The sequence below is a fragment of the Oncorhynchus tshawytscha genome, linkage group LG25 (assembly GCF_018296145.1).
Source record: "Oncorhynchus tshawytscha isolate Ot180627B linkage group LG25, Otsh_v2.0, whole genome shotgun sequence".
Taxonomy (NCBI): domain Eukaryota; kingdom Metazoa; phylum Chordata; class Actinopteri; order Salmoniformes; family Salmonidae; genus Oncorhynchus; species Oncorhynchus tshawytscha.
The window spans coordinates 21,252,551-21,269,320 of NC_056453.1; the positions used below are offsets into that span (position 1 = coordinate 21,252,551).

The following is a 16,770-nucleotide window of genomic DNA, read 5'->3' on the forward strand; positions in this document are numbered from 1 at the left end:
CGGACACAGTATATTTAGTTATCTTGTTTTTAGTCCCACCCTTCAGCTCTACTCAACTCCTTCCATCTATCTCTGAACACCATCCAGTTTTGATTTCTATTTGCCATATATTTTTCTGTGCTGTGATGTTTCTGAACCTTTCTATTCTCATAGTTTCTACAGACTGTAAATTAAAGATACATTTCTTTTGCTAAAATTATTATATTATTGATGGATTGATTGACTTTTCAAATCACCCAGCAGTGCTATTTGCAGAGTTAGATCCAGGTAAATGTTGCTATTCTTCAGCCATTTATTTAACTTGGTTTTAACTTGTGGGAATGCTTCTTTCAATACACTACAATGAGAATGTGTATTCTGATCATGTTTTGTACAACATTTGCTGGTAAAGAGATTGGGATTGGGGGGGGATAAGGGTGGATGACATTTTAGTCACCTGAAAAGGGCTTTTATTTTGGGGGGATTTTAGTCTAAACTAGCATGGATTGTCCATAAGCAGTTCTGGTTTTCATAACTTTGCTTCCAGGTCTCCCGTTAATGTCAAAGGTTAATTAAAATACAAAAATATAATACAATAACTCAAATTAATCCGGGGACTAATACGGCTTGGTAGTGGTTTTAAGACCATGTTAGTAAGACCTTCAATGCAAGTCTTTTCCTGTACATGTTAACACTTGCTTCAAACTGTACATAATGCTTGGTAATATTTCAGTCTCTCTGTCTTGTATATTGTCCCATGGTCTTAGATCATTGTTATTTTCAGGAAACTTCTTTCTTCAGCTTCTGTGCTTAAAGTTAGCTTTATTTTCTGGACACTTTTTCCTTATATTCAAATAACTCCATACAAAAACTTGTTGACTTATGACATTACTGTGCAATTTACACATTTTCTGCAATTGTGTTCTCAACCAAATGTAAAACTCCAACCTTTCTCCTGTTTACTACTATGGAAAGTAGTTTATCCAACTTCTCTGGGACCTTGATCATATGGACAGTTGCCACAAAATGTAAAAAGGTGACCGATTCTGTGCTGTCTACAATGAGTACAATACATTGTAGTTACCTCATGAAACTGGAAAACAGACTACATCAGAACTTATGGGGAAGTTTGTATGTTGCAGTTTTTTAATTCCTTTTGATAAATGTTGCTGTTTTTAAATTCCTTTTGTCAAAATCAGGATTTTTTTTTAAACTCAATGTGGCTTACCATATACCATATCATAAACTGAAATTCAAGCCTCCTTTCAGGGTTTCTGTCTCCTTAGTTTTTCCCCCTTTGGTCCATCATGTTTCCTTGTTATCAAGCCTGATTGTCACTTTCCTAATTCCTGCTGATGTAACTGGAGGAAAATAAGTGATTGCAGTGCTTTCAGCTCGTTTTGGAATTTATCTGAAGAATTACCTTGAAGGTAGTCTGGATGTGTTTTACGTTTTTTTTTAAATGGACGTTTTAAAATTGGTTTTGTGCGTTGTGAGAACCTTGTTCAAATTGACAGCTTCATTTATTGGTTGTTTGCCAAATCTGGAGACAAGACCTTTGTGTGGCAGTGATCGTAATTATTTCAGTCCTTTGACTATAACTCAATAGATCAAACATGTTGGGAAGTAGATGATTGAGAACAGACAAATCAAGAATTTGATTCAGATAAGCTATGTACATCTTGATTAAACCGACCAGTGAACGATGTCAGGAAGGGAAACGGACTGGATTGGGTGCCCCCTAAACACTAGCACAATTACTTTCTTACGCTACAACCAAGAAAATGTTAACATCTGTTATTCAACTGGTGCAGGGGAAATTCTTAACTGTTTGAGAATTGTCTCGACTTAGTTTCTACATATTGTTGCATGTGGCTACTGTATGTCCTGTATATATAAATAAAGCGTGGTTGAAAACAGTGAAGGTGTTTTGGGGCTGAAGTACCTGCCTGTGTAAATATTAGACAGGACAGTTGAAACCATGCAGAGAAAGGAACACACCAGTAGCTTTAGGACAAAGCTCTCAACTTAGCCATGGGATAAACTGGCTTTTTTTGGGGCCATGCCAGGGGTGTAATCATCAGTCCACAACCTCTTACAATAGCAATGGTTTACTCAAACAGAAAACCTTTCGCACCAAAAATGAGTATTGGACAAATTCACGTAGGTCCCTCAGTTTCGTTTGGTTCGTTGTGAATACACCCCTGGTGTTGCATAAGCCACTCTGAGAAACTGAAAAGATGCCATCTGGTGGGGGAGGTATGGAGGAAGAAATGAAAAGAGGACGTGGCTAAGACCAACAATGGATGTGTGTTAGGGGCTGTACCCAATTGTGAATACCGCAAACATTTGTGCATCCACAACACTTATCTAATTTCAATGTAGAGGTGTTGGCAAGTGGGGATGGAACACTGAATCACTCCTCAAATCAGGAGAGCGCGCTTAAATCTACTGTTGAGTCAGGTGATGAGAGTTGTTAGTCAACCCTTCCTGCTGGACATTCCCCAGTTCTAGTTCATGATATCAAATTAGAATTTTAATGTCTAACGCTCAATTCAGAAGTGTGAACACTAGATCATTACCCCTATAACTAAAGGGAAATACATACATTGCAGTAATATAAAAGAAAGCTTTATTGTATTGTCAAAACATGTTTACAAAAAGAAAAGTAAAAACAAAACTGAAGCAAAGCATGTTGGACTGTCCTGTCTTCACCTCTTCTTGAAGCCATACTTCTTCCGTTCATAAAACAGGTCCGTTTTTGAGCTGCCCAGGTTCACAATCTTGGGGCATCCGTCTCGCTGTAGGGTCAAACCAGGAAGTGTAGAGAGAGTAGCAAATGGTTAGTGCAGGTATAAACCAGAGTGGCAGTATAGAAACCAAGACACCTCAGTGTGAAAAAAACGAGTTTAACGGGTAGTACATATTGGGAAGGTTTCATGACAAGACGAACATGTTCTGTGTCCAGAAAGTATTCACACCCCTAGACTTTTTCCACATTTTGTTGCATTACAACCTGAATTAAACATTTAGTGATATTGAGATTGTCATCACTGGCCAACACACCATACTGTCAAAGTGGAATTATGTTATTTTTTATGTTTACAAATTAATACAAAATAAAGCTGAAATGTCTTGAGTCAATAAGTATTCAACCTCTTTTTCGTGGCAAGCCTAAATAAGTTCAGGAGTAAAAATGTACTTAACAAAAGTTTAATGGACTCACACACTGTGCAATAATAGTTACATTACTTTTTAATGACTACCTCATCTCTGTACCCCCCCTCCCCACAATGATCCGTAATGTCCCTCAGTCCAAGAGTGAATTTCAAAAATACATTCAACCACAAAGACCATGGAGGGACATTTTCCCTCAAAGGGCAGTTATTGGTAGAGGGGTGAAAAGAAAAAAAGTTTCATTTTATTTAACTAGGCAAGTCAGTTATTATTTACAATGACGGCCTACACCGGCCAAACTCGGACGACGCTGGGCCAATTGTGCGCCGCCCTATGGGACTCCCAATCACGGCCGGTTGTGATACAGTCTGGATTCAAACCAAGTTGGCTGTTGGTACACCTCTAGCACTGAGATGCAGTGTCTTAGACCACTGCGCCCACATGGGAAATGAAATTATACAATGTATCAACATTGCTCGCTGCTCCAATCGAACAAAATGTACAAATCTAATAACAGAAGACTCATCAGGGTCTGCATCTCCACTAGCCATCGCAAATAAATAATATTTGTGGGGGAAAAATGAAGAAAAAAAACCAGACAGGAATAGCTGTGTGTGAAGAGAGGACGTGGACAAGCAGATGAGTGAGGGCTGGTAGGGATGCGGCTACAACTGATATGTGAATGAAAGTGAAGTGGATATTATTGAACCTGCATACAATAGACTAGTGGCTGTTGCTTAAATTCAACTGACTTTCTAAACATTGTATAACAGGAGCCAGCAGGTACTTTAGATCGGTCTGACAGAAAAAGTCGCTAGTATCATATGAAACGGTACTAGGGTATTCTAAAATGTTGGCATCATGACGTTTTGGTGCCTGTATACCTGTGCAACACTATTAGAAAGCAAGACCACTTTGACAGACAGGAATCTTTATCTCTTTCCATGGGAAATGCTTTCTTCTTTCAATGGTACACCATTGTCTTCTAACAGGTGGTATTACTCATATGCGATGCTCATCCCTCAACCGACAGAATCGTTGCGCTATCTGATGTGAGACAATGGGTATAAATTGGATTGCTGAAAATTACTCTAAATTATAGAACCACTTTCATTTCAATTTCCTGCTTAGACATCTATAAATTGTTTACAACATTACATGTTGTGAAAGGAGTAGAAATCAAATTAAATTTCATTGGTCACATACACATATTTAGCAGATGTTATTGCGGGTGTAGCGAAATGCTTGTGTTCCTAGCTCCAACAATGCAGTAGTATCTAACAATTCACACAAATCTAAAAGTAAAAGACTGGAACTAAGAAATAGATAAATATTAGGTTGAGCTTGTAAAAGAAGTACCTGCTGCACACTGTTGAATTATCCCATATAGTTTATTACAATGTAGATTATATTAACTATACAGGAGCATTCAGTGTGCAGATCTTCTTACTCCTTTTACAAGCAGAGTGTGAGAAAGGGGTGAGAGGGTAGGACACCTACATCTTTCTCCTGGATGGTGCACTCCTTGCAGTAGTAAGCATCAGACACCCCGGGACCTCCACAGATGACACAGCGCCCCTGGTACGACCCGTAGTTGCATTCGTCACAGATGCGCACCAGAGTGCACGGCCTCACATACGAATCACAGATCACACACTTTCCATCGCCTGGGAGAGTGGGGAGAAAGGGATGAGTGTGTTAATGCAATTTTGAACTGAACCATGCACATAAACAAAGCCATCAAAGTGTTGAAATATATAACCGTTCAAAAGTTTGGGGTCACATAGAAAGGGCTTTGTTTTTTAAAGAAAATCTACCTTTTCCATAAAATAAAACATCAAATTGATCAGAAATACAGTGTAGACATTGTTAATGTTGTAAATGGATATTGTAGCTGGAAACAGATTTTTCATGGAATATCTACATACGTGCAGAGCCCCATTATCAGCAACCATCACTCCTGTGTTCCAATGGCACGTTGTGTTAGCTAATCCAAGTTTATCATTTTAAAAGGCTAATTGATCATTAGAAAACCCATTTGCAATTATGTTAGCACAGCTGAAAACTGTTGTTCTGATTAAAGAAGCAATAAAACTGGCCTTCTATAGACTAGTTGAGTATCTGGAGCATCAGCATTTGTGGGTTCGATTACAGGCTCCAAATGAACAGAAACAAAGAACTGTCTCCTGAAACTTGTCAGTCGATTCTTGTTCTAAGAAATGAAGGCTATTCCATGCGAGAAATTGACAAGAAACTGAAGATCTCGTACAACGCTGTGTAATACTTCCACCTTCACAGAACAGTGCAAACTGTCTTTAACCAGAATAGAAAGAGTGGGAGGCCCCGGTGCACAACTGAGCAAGAGGACAAGTGCATTACAGAGTTTAGTTTGAGAAACAGACGCCTAGATGTCAACTTGAATGGACAAAAAGCTGCTTTTCTTTCAAAAACAAGAACATTTCTAAGTGATCCCAAACCTTTGAACGGTAGTATATATATATATATATATTTATTAACTGCAGGGTGTATGGGGTTAATCTGAGGAAGAGGAGAAAAAAAAGTATTAACTACACAGTTTGGGAGAGGGGGACATTGACTTCTGTCTATTGGGTCATTCCATAGGAGTTCAATACCTCTCTGACTGCATGAAACCTTCCATACATGTTAGCCTGAAGTAGTCTAAAAATGACTTTTTAGACCTGAATGTCAAAACATCCAGGAGATCAAGATGCTCAAAGTTGACCAGTTTTGCATACCATCCTACCATCACAAAGTCTCTGTCACTGAAAAATATAAAACGGTTGATTTTGATATGAAAACTTACTAACAGGGTTGTTTGTCAAACTTGTATGCCCCCCTTTAACGTTGATTATTTTAAAATGCGTAAACTCTATGTTTTTCATTGTTCATACTTGTAGCTTAGACCCTATTTTTCATCTGTGGTATGTGTGTTGTGCCTGCCATCGTTTGAGACACAGCACACTCTTGAATAGAGGGTGGGTGTCATGCTTTGGCTGATTAATGTACTTGAATGTGAATTAAGTTGAAATTTCAACTTTCAAATGGTACCACAAAGATGGTTGAGGACCACTCATCAAAAAATGCTGATTTGAGTGGGAATAGATAGATGTCAACTTGAATGGGAATGTCTATTCTGACGGTGGGTGGACCATCTTACTGGTAGTAATTAGGGGTTGAAACAGATTGTTATTCTCTGTATTATTTTCCCCCTTGACATGGTCAAATAACTCAAGCTTAGATTAGTTTCTGTAAAAAAGTTAGAGGCCATGAGTAACTTTGTCAAAAATAATGGCACCAGTTCGCCTATAGTTGGCGCTGTTATAAGCAGTCTCATACCCATCACCCTGTTTGACCTAGAGACTTGAAACGTAATATGTACGTGACTTTCCTCATGCTGAACAGATTTGCCTTAAGGACCCACAAGGTCCACCAGGATAGATTTTCCTCCATCTTGGAAACACAAAATAGGCCATGGTACATCTCTTCATTTGAGAGAAGGGATTGGTTAAGAGATGGCCGAGTTATGGATAAATCAGGAAATCCAATAATCCACTCCACAATGGCCTATCAACTTGAAACTTTTTTAGGGTCATTACCATGATGAACCATGTTAAGTTTGGCATCGATATCTTAAAGTGGCAATCAGCAGTTGAAACAAAGCGTTCTCCCCAGCAGTTTAAGTAAAAAGCTGAGGGATGGGGCTGCAGAAATATAACCACTCAAATGTATAGACCGAGCTATGGAAGCAATGATTGACCATCCATGATATTAAAATTATAGTCCAACCACGTTGAGGCTATTTAGTGTTAGTTTACAAACATTGGAGTAAAACAAGATTAGATTTTGGGTTCTGATGGGTTACGACAGTTGAACAAAGCTCATGAGGTATTTATTCAGTTATAAAAGATGAGTGGGTACTTATCATTAATTTATAAATCCACTCCACAGTTGGCTATCAACTTGAAACTTGACATCCCTAAGATGAACCACACTGAATTTGGTATTGATATAAAAAAAACTTTTAAAAAACACTATTAGCAACTCATTCTTTTCATTTGTAATGCTAATGCTCAAAATCCTCTTCTCATGAACCATACTTCAGATTCAATCTAGATTTTGTATTTAGACTCATTACATCAGTCTAATGTTTTTGAGAAAGAATTGTTACTGCACTCAATTATGGCCACACTGTACCTATCATATGTGCTAACAGGCATCTATAATTACTTTTTTAAATGTTCTGCATTCAAAGTCAGCCACACTCCACCACTAGATGGCACCATATCACACTAGGGCTATAAGAACTGAACCAATGGACATCGGGCAATGAAATGTGGCATGTAAACCTCATATGTCTTTAGAAGCTGTGTGAATATAAAGTCACTGCAACCTTAGATGGCTGCCCCAGACCAGTTGGTGGTCAGTGGCATCATAGGACACTAGCGCACTAACTATTGATCAAGTGGACTTTGTCTCATGCAAATTAATGTCTGTTTATCTACATAATTTATATATATATATATATATATGTGAAATGTCATGAATATAATTCAGAAATCTTAACATAAACCATTAGTTTATACCAATCCTGGGGTTAATTTGACTAAGTAATGACATTAAGAATGATTACCTGCTGCATTCAAAGATATCCATGAAAACATCCTATTGGTAGGTTGGTTATCAAGAGAAGGCAGGCTTCACCCCAAATTTGACAAAAAATGATTTATCTTTCATCTCTCGGTTTCAAACATTTCCTTCAGTATCTCACCAATAAAAGCATCAGAGCAAACAAAACAGCGCCCCTCAGTCTCAGTATGGGTAGCGTATCTATCTGATGCGCTGACAAATCTGACAAATCAACTGTAAATTTCAGTGTTCCTCAAGGTTCCGTTTTAGGACCACTATTGTATTCACTATATATTTTACCTCTTGGGGATGTCATTCGAAAACAATGTTAACTTTCAATGCTATGCGGATGACACACAGCTGTACATTTCAATGAAACATGGTGAAGCCCCAAAATTGCCCTCGCTTAGAAGTCTGTGTTTCAGACATAAGGAATTGGATGGCTGCAAACGTTCTACTTTTAAACTCGGACAAAACAGAGATGCTTGTTCTAGGTCCCAAGAAACAAAGAGATCTTCTGTTGAATCTGACAATTAATCTTGATGGTTGTGCAGTCGACTCAAATAAAACTGAAGGACCTCGGCGTTACTCTGGACCCTAATCTCTCTTTTGACGAACATATCAAGACTGTTTCAAGGACAGCTTTTTTTCATCCATGTAACATTGCAAAAATCAGAAACCTTCCGTCCAAAAATGATGCAGAAAAATTAATCCATGCTTTTGTTACTTCTAGGTTAGACTACTGCAATACTCTACTTTCCGGCTAACCGGATAAAGCACTAAATAAACTTCAGTTAGTGCTAAATACGGCTGCTAGAATCCTGACTATCCTGTCCGGTCACCCACTTCCCTTGAAAAATAGTTTGCCCTACAGCCAATTCTGTCGAATCAAAAGAATTTGCAAAAAACTAATCAGATTTAGACAGAAAAATGGTTGAGAAGCAAAGAAAGTTCAAGGAGAGGGTCTACAAAAATGATCAGATTAATATTACCATTGAAAAAATTCAAAACAAAATGAGACATGACCTTTTTCAAGGTTAGTCTCGCAAAAAGACGCATTCTTGTGTTCTAACTATCCGCTATTCAAAGCGTTCTGAACAAATTAAGGGAATTGTTCAAACATTGGCACATTCTAAAATCCGATTATAGTCTTGGTAATGTGTTTTCGGACCTTCCCTTGGTCGTATTCTTACGGGGCAGAAATCTCAGAGACCAATTGGTACACTCTGATTTACCACCCCAAGATATTCCTGAACGTCTACTGGATGGAAATTACCAATGTAATGGCTGTGCTCAATGTAATGGCACTTATAAATGTAGATCCTTCAAACACCCACAAACAGGGAAATCTATCCCAATCAAAGGTGTTATTACGTGCTCTACTAAGGCAGTATATTTATCTTATAACTTGTCCTTGTGGTAAAAATGATGTGGGTAAAACAAAGCGCAAATTAAAAGTACGTATCTCAGAGCATCGTAGCACCATTAGGTGTAAAAACTTTACTTATCCAGTTGCGGCCCACTTCTTGGAGGCAGGCCACTCGATTTCGTCTCTGCGTTATATTGGCATCGAACATGTCACCCTCCCTAGGAGAGAGGGGGTGACCGTGATAATTTATTGTTAAAACGAGAGGCTGCCTGGATCTTTAACTTAAAGACCCTTGCTCCCTTCGGTTTCAACGTAGACTTTGATCTGAAGCCATTCTTGTGATTATTGTGACTTTGCCATTGTAATTGTTTGTAAGCTTGTGTCGTCGGAAATGAATTTATGATTGTATGCTATTCATTAGTTGTTTGTATGCCATTTTAATATTTGATAGTTAACCAATGATATTAGGCCACTCTTGGCCATGATTACAGACGCCTGTGTCTTTTGACACTATATAAACGAGTCATCCCGCAGTGTTTGTGATTATACCCTGATGAAGACAGCTTGGCTGTCGAAACGTTGGTAATTACATTTTTGCATCTGAGCTCCTAGATTGTGCGGCTCTCTTTTATTTTCAAGTTTTCTACTCCACTAGCCAGCACCTCGCCTAAATAGGTGTGCGTTTCTTTTTCTTCTAGAATGCTGACTAGAACCAAAACACTTGATCATAATACTCCAGTGCTAGCCTCCCTACACTGGCTTCCTGTTCAGGCAAGGGCTGATTTCAAGGTTTTACTGCTAACCTGCAAAGCATTACATGGGCGTGCTCCTACCTATCTTTCTGATTTGGTCCTGCCGTACATACCTACACATACGCTACGGTCACAAAACGCAGGCCTCCTAATTGTCCCCAGAATTTCTAAGCAAACAGCTGGAGGCAGGGCTTTCTCCTATAGAGCTCCATTTTTATGGAATGGTCTGCCTACCCATGTGAGAGACAGACTCTGTCTCAACCTTTAAGTCTTTACTGAAGACTCATCTCTTCAGTGGGTCATATGATTGAGTGTAGTCTGGCCCAGGAGTGTGAAGGTGAACGGAAAGGCTCTGGAGCAACGAACCGCCCGGGCTGGTTCCCCTCTCTCCATTGGGATTCTCTGCCTCTAACCCTATTACAGGGGCTGAGTCACCGGCTTACTGGTGCTCTTTCATGACGTCCCTAGGAGGGGTGCTTCACTTGAGTGGGTTGAGTCACTGACGTGATCTTCCTGTCTGGGTTGGCGCCCCCCCTTGGGTTGTGCCGTGGCAGAGATCTCTGTGGGCTATACTCAGCCTTGTCTCAGGATGGTAAGTTGGTGGTTGAAGATATCCCTCTAGTGGTGTAGGGGCTGTGCTTTGGCAAAGTGGGTGGGTTTATATCCTTCCTGTTTGACCCTGTCCAGGCGTATCTTCGGATGGGGCCACAGTGTCTCCTTACCCCTCCTGTCTCAGCCTCCAGTATTTATGCTGCAGTAGTTTGTGTCGGGGGGCTAGGGTCAGTTTGTTATATCTGGAGTACTTCTCCGGTCTTATCCAGTGTCCTGTGTGAATTTAAGTATGCTCTCTCTAATTCTCTCTTTCTTTCTCTCTCTCGGAGGACCTGAGCCCTAGGACCATGCCTCAGGACTACCTGGCATGATGACTTCTTGCTGTCCCCAGTCCACCTGGCTGTGCTGCTGCTCCAGTTTCAACTGTTCTGCCTGCGGTAATGGAACCCTGACCTGTTCACCGGACGTGCTACCTGTCCCAGACCTGCTGTTTTCAACTCTCTAGAGACAGTAGGAGCGGTAGAGATACTCTCAATGATCGGCTATGAAAAGCCAACTGACATTTACTCCTGAGGTGCTGACTTGCTGCACCCTCGACAACTACTGTGAATATTATTATTTGACCATGCTGGTCATTTATGAACATTTGAACATCTTGGCCATGTTCTGTTATAATCTCCACCCGGCAAAGCCAGAAGAGGACTGGCCACCCCACATAGCCTGGTTCCTCTCTAGGTTTCTTCCTAGGTTTTGGCCTTTCTAGGGAGTTTATCCTAGCCACCGTGCTTCTACACCTGCATTGCTTGCTGTTTAGGGTTTTAGGCTGGGTTTCCGTACAGCACTTTGAGATATCAGCTGATGTACGAAGGGCTATATAAATTTGATTTGATACTGTATGGTCAGAAAGAGTATGACATTGTTACTGCCCGTAGCATTGAACGCAAGGGAAGCCAGCGAGCAGTTGCCCCCCCCCCAAAAAATCTTAAATAATAGCCAGTCAGTATTGAGCTAAACTGAGTGAGCTCAGCTGTGAATAGTCCTGGTGCACCAAAAAAACTAACAAAGGGAAGCCAGTTTGAATTTGGCTTCAGACCAATCAACATCACAAGCCAAACATAATTATTGACCCATTTTTTTTTTAATTGTTGCATCTCATTGTATTGTTGTTCTCCAGTGGCTAGCTAGCTAAATTAGCCATGGATGGAGAACGGGATTTGGACTTGTTGCTTTACTTAATTCTCCATACTGGCCAATGATTACAAAGGCTATTCTGATCCAACCATACATTCATGCATTGTGCCCCTGGCCTGAGAGGATGGAAGTTCAACATGTAGCTAGATGTAGTAGGCTAATGTTAACTAGCTTGCCTGGCGCATCATTGCCCATTAAAAGGATGTTAGGCTAGCAAATCAAGTATTTTAGCAGGGTAGCCTAGGACAACAAGAACTAAAAGCATGTACTATATGACAGAGTCATAGACCAGAGGCAAAATGAAAGCGGATGGTATTGGCGTTTCTCTACAAGTACTTGCACACACACAGAAATCAGTACCATGGACAGCACTTCATATTTAGCTTACGTTGATTGGACTAAATAGTTTTTGTTATCACTGTATTAGACTATGCATAGGTGATATTAGATTAAGTTGAAATGGTGCTGGAATAGCGGAGGTTGTTTTGTCTCTAAAAATGTTGTAAACATTACCTTGTTTGACCATGCTGTCGGTCATGTAATTGTTACATGCAATATGTTTTGTGGACTTCACCGGACAGATGTTGCTCACCGGTTTTGTAATGATGCAAATGTGTGGTTTAATTTATTCTTCCACTGTCGTCTTCTTATTGTTATTGTCTCAGCCTCAGGCCTATATAGCCCGGTGTCAAGACATATGAACTAACAGGTTATAGAGCAAATCAATGTGTTGTGATAATTGTGTTGCAATATGGCATTGTAACGCTTTCACTGATTGGGTAACCCAGTATTTCCCGCCAAAACCCGAAGTGTCATTCAAAAGCATATAAAATGTCTGGATTTGATTAGAGCGTTAAGCTGCATGAAATTTCAAACCCGATGCTACCTGAGCCGCCATATATAAAATACATTTTATGAACCCTACATTAGCAACATGTAATTAGCCCAAGCCCAAATGATTGTGCCATTATCCAATACATATATGATATCGGCATATTACACACAACAGAAAAACCATTAACGCCCATAGATATTGCTAGCTATAGGTGCTCTTGGGTAAATAAATTAAACTAGCTCCAGCAGGCAAATCTTTGAGAGTGAAACCTATTACTGTAATGAAACAGCAGGGAGCAGGTCTCGAACCCTCGACCCCGAGGTCCGGCGCGCTATCGACTGTGTCGCAAAAGCATACTCGTGCGGCAGAGTCGATTTCCGTGCTTATAAACCCAGGGTCATTATATTACTGAATTGTACATTACTGATTTATATGGTCTGGAATGACACACAGTTTAAACCACGATAAAGCAGAAGAGAACATGTGATTATGGTGCAGCACATGCGGCATACAAAGTTATAAGTATAGGCTAGCGAATTTGAAATAATAGGGCCTCTTTGTATAACTAGTAGGCTGACTCTTATTTATATACACACTACTCAAAAAAATACTAAAATACTAACACTAAAATAACACATCCTAGATCTGAATGAAATATTCTTATTAAATACTTTTTTCTTTACATAGTTGAATGTGCTGACAAAATCACACAAAAATTATCAATGGAAATCAAATTTATCAACCCATGGAGGTCTGGATTTGGAGTCACACTCAAAATTAAAGTGGAAAACCACACTACAGGCTGATCCAACTTTGATGTAATGTCCTTAAAACAAGTCAAAATGAGGCTCAGTAGTGTGTGTGGCCTCCACGTGCCTGTATGACCTCCCTACAACGCCTGGGCATGCTCCTGATGAGGTGGCGGATGGTCTCCTGAGGGATCTCCTCCCAGACCTGGACTAAAGCATCCGCCAACTCCTGGACAGTCTGTGGTGCAATGTGGCGTTGGTGGATGGAGCGAGACATGATGTCCCAGATGTGCTCAATTGGATTCAGGTCTGGGGAACGGGCGGGCCAGTCCATAGCATCAATGCCTTCCTCTTGCAGGAACTGCTGACACACTCCAGCCACATGAGGTCTAGCATTGTCTTGCATTAGGAGGAACCCAGGGCCAACCGCACCAGCATATGGTCTCACAAGGGGTCTGAGGATCTCATCTCGGTACCTAATGGCAGTCAGGCTACCTCTGGCGAGCACATGGAGTGCTGTGCGGCCCCCCAAAGAAATGCCACCCCACACCATGACTGACCCACCGCCAAACCGGTCATGCTGGAGGATGTTGCAGGCAGCAGAACGTTCTCCACGCCGTCTCCAGACTGTCACATGTGCTCAGTGTGAACCTGCTTTCATCTGTGAAGAGCACAGGGCGCCAGTGGCGAATTTGCCAATCTTGGTGTTCTCTGGCAAATGCCAAACGTCCTGAACGGTGTTGGGCTGTAAGCACAACCCCCACCTGTGGATGTCGGGCCCTCATACCACCCTCATGGAGTCTGTTTCTGACCGTTTGAGCAGACATATGCATATTTGTGGCCTGCTGGAGGTCATTTTGCAGGGCTCTGGCAGTGCTCCTCCTGCTCCTCCTTGCACAAAGGCGGAGGTAGCGGTCCTGCTGCTGGGTTGTTGCCCTCCTACGGCCTCCTCCACGTCTCCTGATGTACTGGCCTGTCTCCTGGTAGCGCCTCCATGCTCTGGACACTACACTGACAGACACAGCAAACCTTCTTGCCACAGCTCGCATTGATGTCCCATCCTGGATGAGCTGCACTACCTGAGACACTTGTGTGGGTTGTAGACTCCGTCTCATGCTACCACTAGAGTGAAAGCACCGCCAGCATTCAAAAGTGACCAAAACACCAGCCAGGAAGCATAGGAACTGAGAAGTGGTCTGTGGTTATCACCTGTAGAACCACTCCTTTATTGGGGGTGTCTTGCTAATTGCCTATAATTTCAGTGTTGCTTCCTAAGTAGACAGTTTGATTTCACAGAAGTGTGATTGACTTGGAGTTACATTGTGTTGTTTAAGTGTTCCCTTTATTTTTTGGAGGTATATATATATATATACACATATATATATACTGTACCTTCCATAATATTTCCCCAAATGTTATTAGCCTCCCACCTTTTTCTCTCGCTATTATTCCTTCCTCGCTTTCAACAGTTAAGGACAACTTATTTCATTTATCTTCACCATTCTAATGTCATCCTTTAATAATAATAATAAAGGACTAGATTTAGATGCAGAAGGCTTTCACTTCTCTTGACAAATATCAAATGGTTATGGGTCTGAATAAATAAACTGCTATACCCAACCGCGTTCACGCTTCTTTCAATCTACCAGGGAGTTCTATTGGGCTGCTGTACTTAACATTCAGCAACAAAGAGCTTGCGCCCCTCTTCGAATAGTGTATTGGTATAAGAAATGCAAAAAAATAAATGTCCAGCAAGCTATTCTAGTCTAGCTATTCCTGCATGGGACTCCGAAGGGCTAATGAGCGGTCTTAAGGAGAGGCCAGCGGAGCACAGGTGCTTGCGTATTGCACAAGTGACATAGGCTATAAATTAGGAGCTTATTAAGATGGCGAGGAACCTCCTTGCACAGTACAAAACATGATTTAATATTTTCCTGAGTTCTCTGGTTTTTGTAGAACCACCTGCAACTGGACATTTAACCTTTCCCGAGTTGAGAACGAAGAAGGTATCGCCAGGAGAAGGTTAGTTTAAAAATTTATAGCAACGTTTTGTATAAACTAAGCTATATACTCGAGTATGGAAACATAGTTGTCACATATCTTGCGTAACAAACTGTAGCTAGGTAGGGTATGTAAAAATGGGGTCAACTTTGAGCACCTGTATCTTCAGGTCCAAAAAGTCACCTTCTGACCACTTCAGCCAACCATGTATGAAAAGGTTTTATTTAGTCCAATATTTGACTAAATGAGCCTGACGTTACTCCTTAGTGAAAGGACCTTTATATGTTCTGTATAAAGGGCGAATTGGCTCTGGAAGCCAAACCAGCCAAATACTCAATCTAAACGTGAATCGATTCTCAATTGCGATACGGCTCTAGAAACAAAAATCCATCTACTTTCATATCATATCAAATCAAAATAATTTCACAAATGCAAAATACACACTGTTTTAAGACGGCTGCAGCATGCAGTCTTTTTCGGTGACAAAACGTTTGTGGCGCCTGGCTTCCATTTACACAGGTGTTCAGAGACGCAGATAGTGCACTACCTGTGCTAATTAACGTTAGCTGTCTTCAATCTGCTTTCCTTAAACAAGCGCTGTAACATGGAAATATGTCCGGTTGGGAACCCTAACCCTAGGGGGTATCAATTAAACATTTTATTTATTGCCAATATGAAAGATAAAACCCTTATGCTTTCAAAACCGTACCGCAAGTGATGTGTTCATGTTCAAACCGAGTGTCGCGGCCCTTAACAACCCCCGAGACATGAACCTATTTGAGACCGACATGAATGTAAAGTTGTAAACGTTCTATTGAAACTTACATTTCTCGCACAATCTTCCAATAGCTGAAAAGTAAACAGAAATCAGTTACTGAAAATTATTGTACAGTAACTTAGCCAACAAATAATTGTTTCATGAAGCTGGCTACGCCAGTAACGTTATGCAATCAATAACAAAGTTGAGTCAATTTAGCTTCAATATAGCTAACTATAACGTTAGAAGGCATGCTAAAGGGTTGACGAAGAAGCAAGTTATGGTAACGTTAACTAGCTAAATGAATGAACAACATTTGCTAACTGCTCCTACCAGCATGTTCGTTACTGTACTAGCCTAGCTAGCTAGCCACTATCAACAAAAGGCTTGAGCACAGCAATAACCCATTCACAGCACGGATCATTGCTGACAAGAAGTTAGTAGTAATACAATCATATGCAGTAAAAATAAAACGAATAGCTTACCGACACCGGCTTGTTTTCTACAAAAGATCAAATCTGGATGATGTTTAGCCATTGTCGTCGAACGCAGGGCATGCAATGGCTATGTTGAACTTTGACCCTTTCTTCCTTTCTTTCGGTTTAGTTTCTTTTTCGGATCATATTATTTTAGATTATTTCACGTTAGGTAAAACATTATGGTTATGGATATGTTAGTGAATTACTATGGCTAAATTCAAAGGGAGAATAATAAATAAGAACTGCACATAATTCATCCCGGGGTCCTTGCAGCTAGGTATA

The 16,770-nt window shown here is 40.6% G+C and overlaps 1 protein-coding gene across 1 annotated transcript; it reads right to left on the minus strand.

The window, feature by feature from the left end:
- Nucleotides 1-2,594: 2,594 nt before the first annotated feature.
- phf5a (PHD finger protein 5A) lies at nt 2,595-16,681 on the minus strand. Its single transcript, XM_024387926.2, has 4 exons — nt 16,495-16,681; nt 16,078-16,101; nt 4,657-4,823; nt 2,595-2,780 (listed from the first exon to the last, which is right to left on the minus strand). The coding sequence occupies exons 1-4, from the start codon at nt 16,544-16,546 to the stop codon at nt 2,691-2,693; spliced, it is 333 nt and encodes a 110-aa protein (XP_024243694.1). The 5' UTR covers nt 16,547-16,681; the 3' UTR covers nt 2,595-2,690.
- Nucleotides 16,682-16,770: the final 89 nt, after the last annotated feature.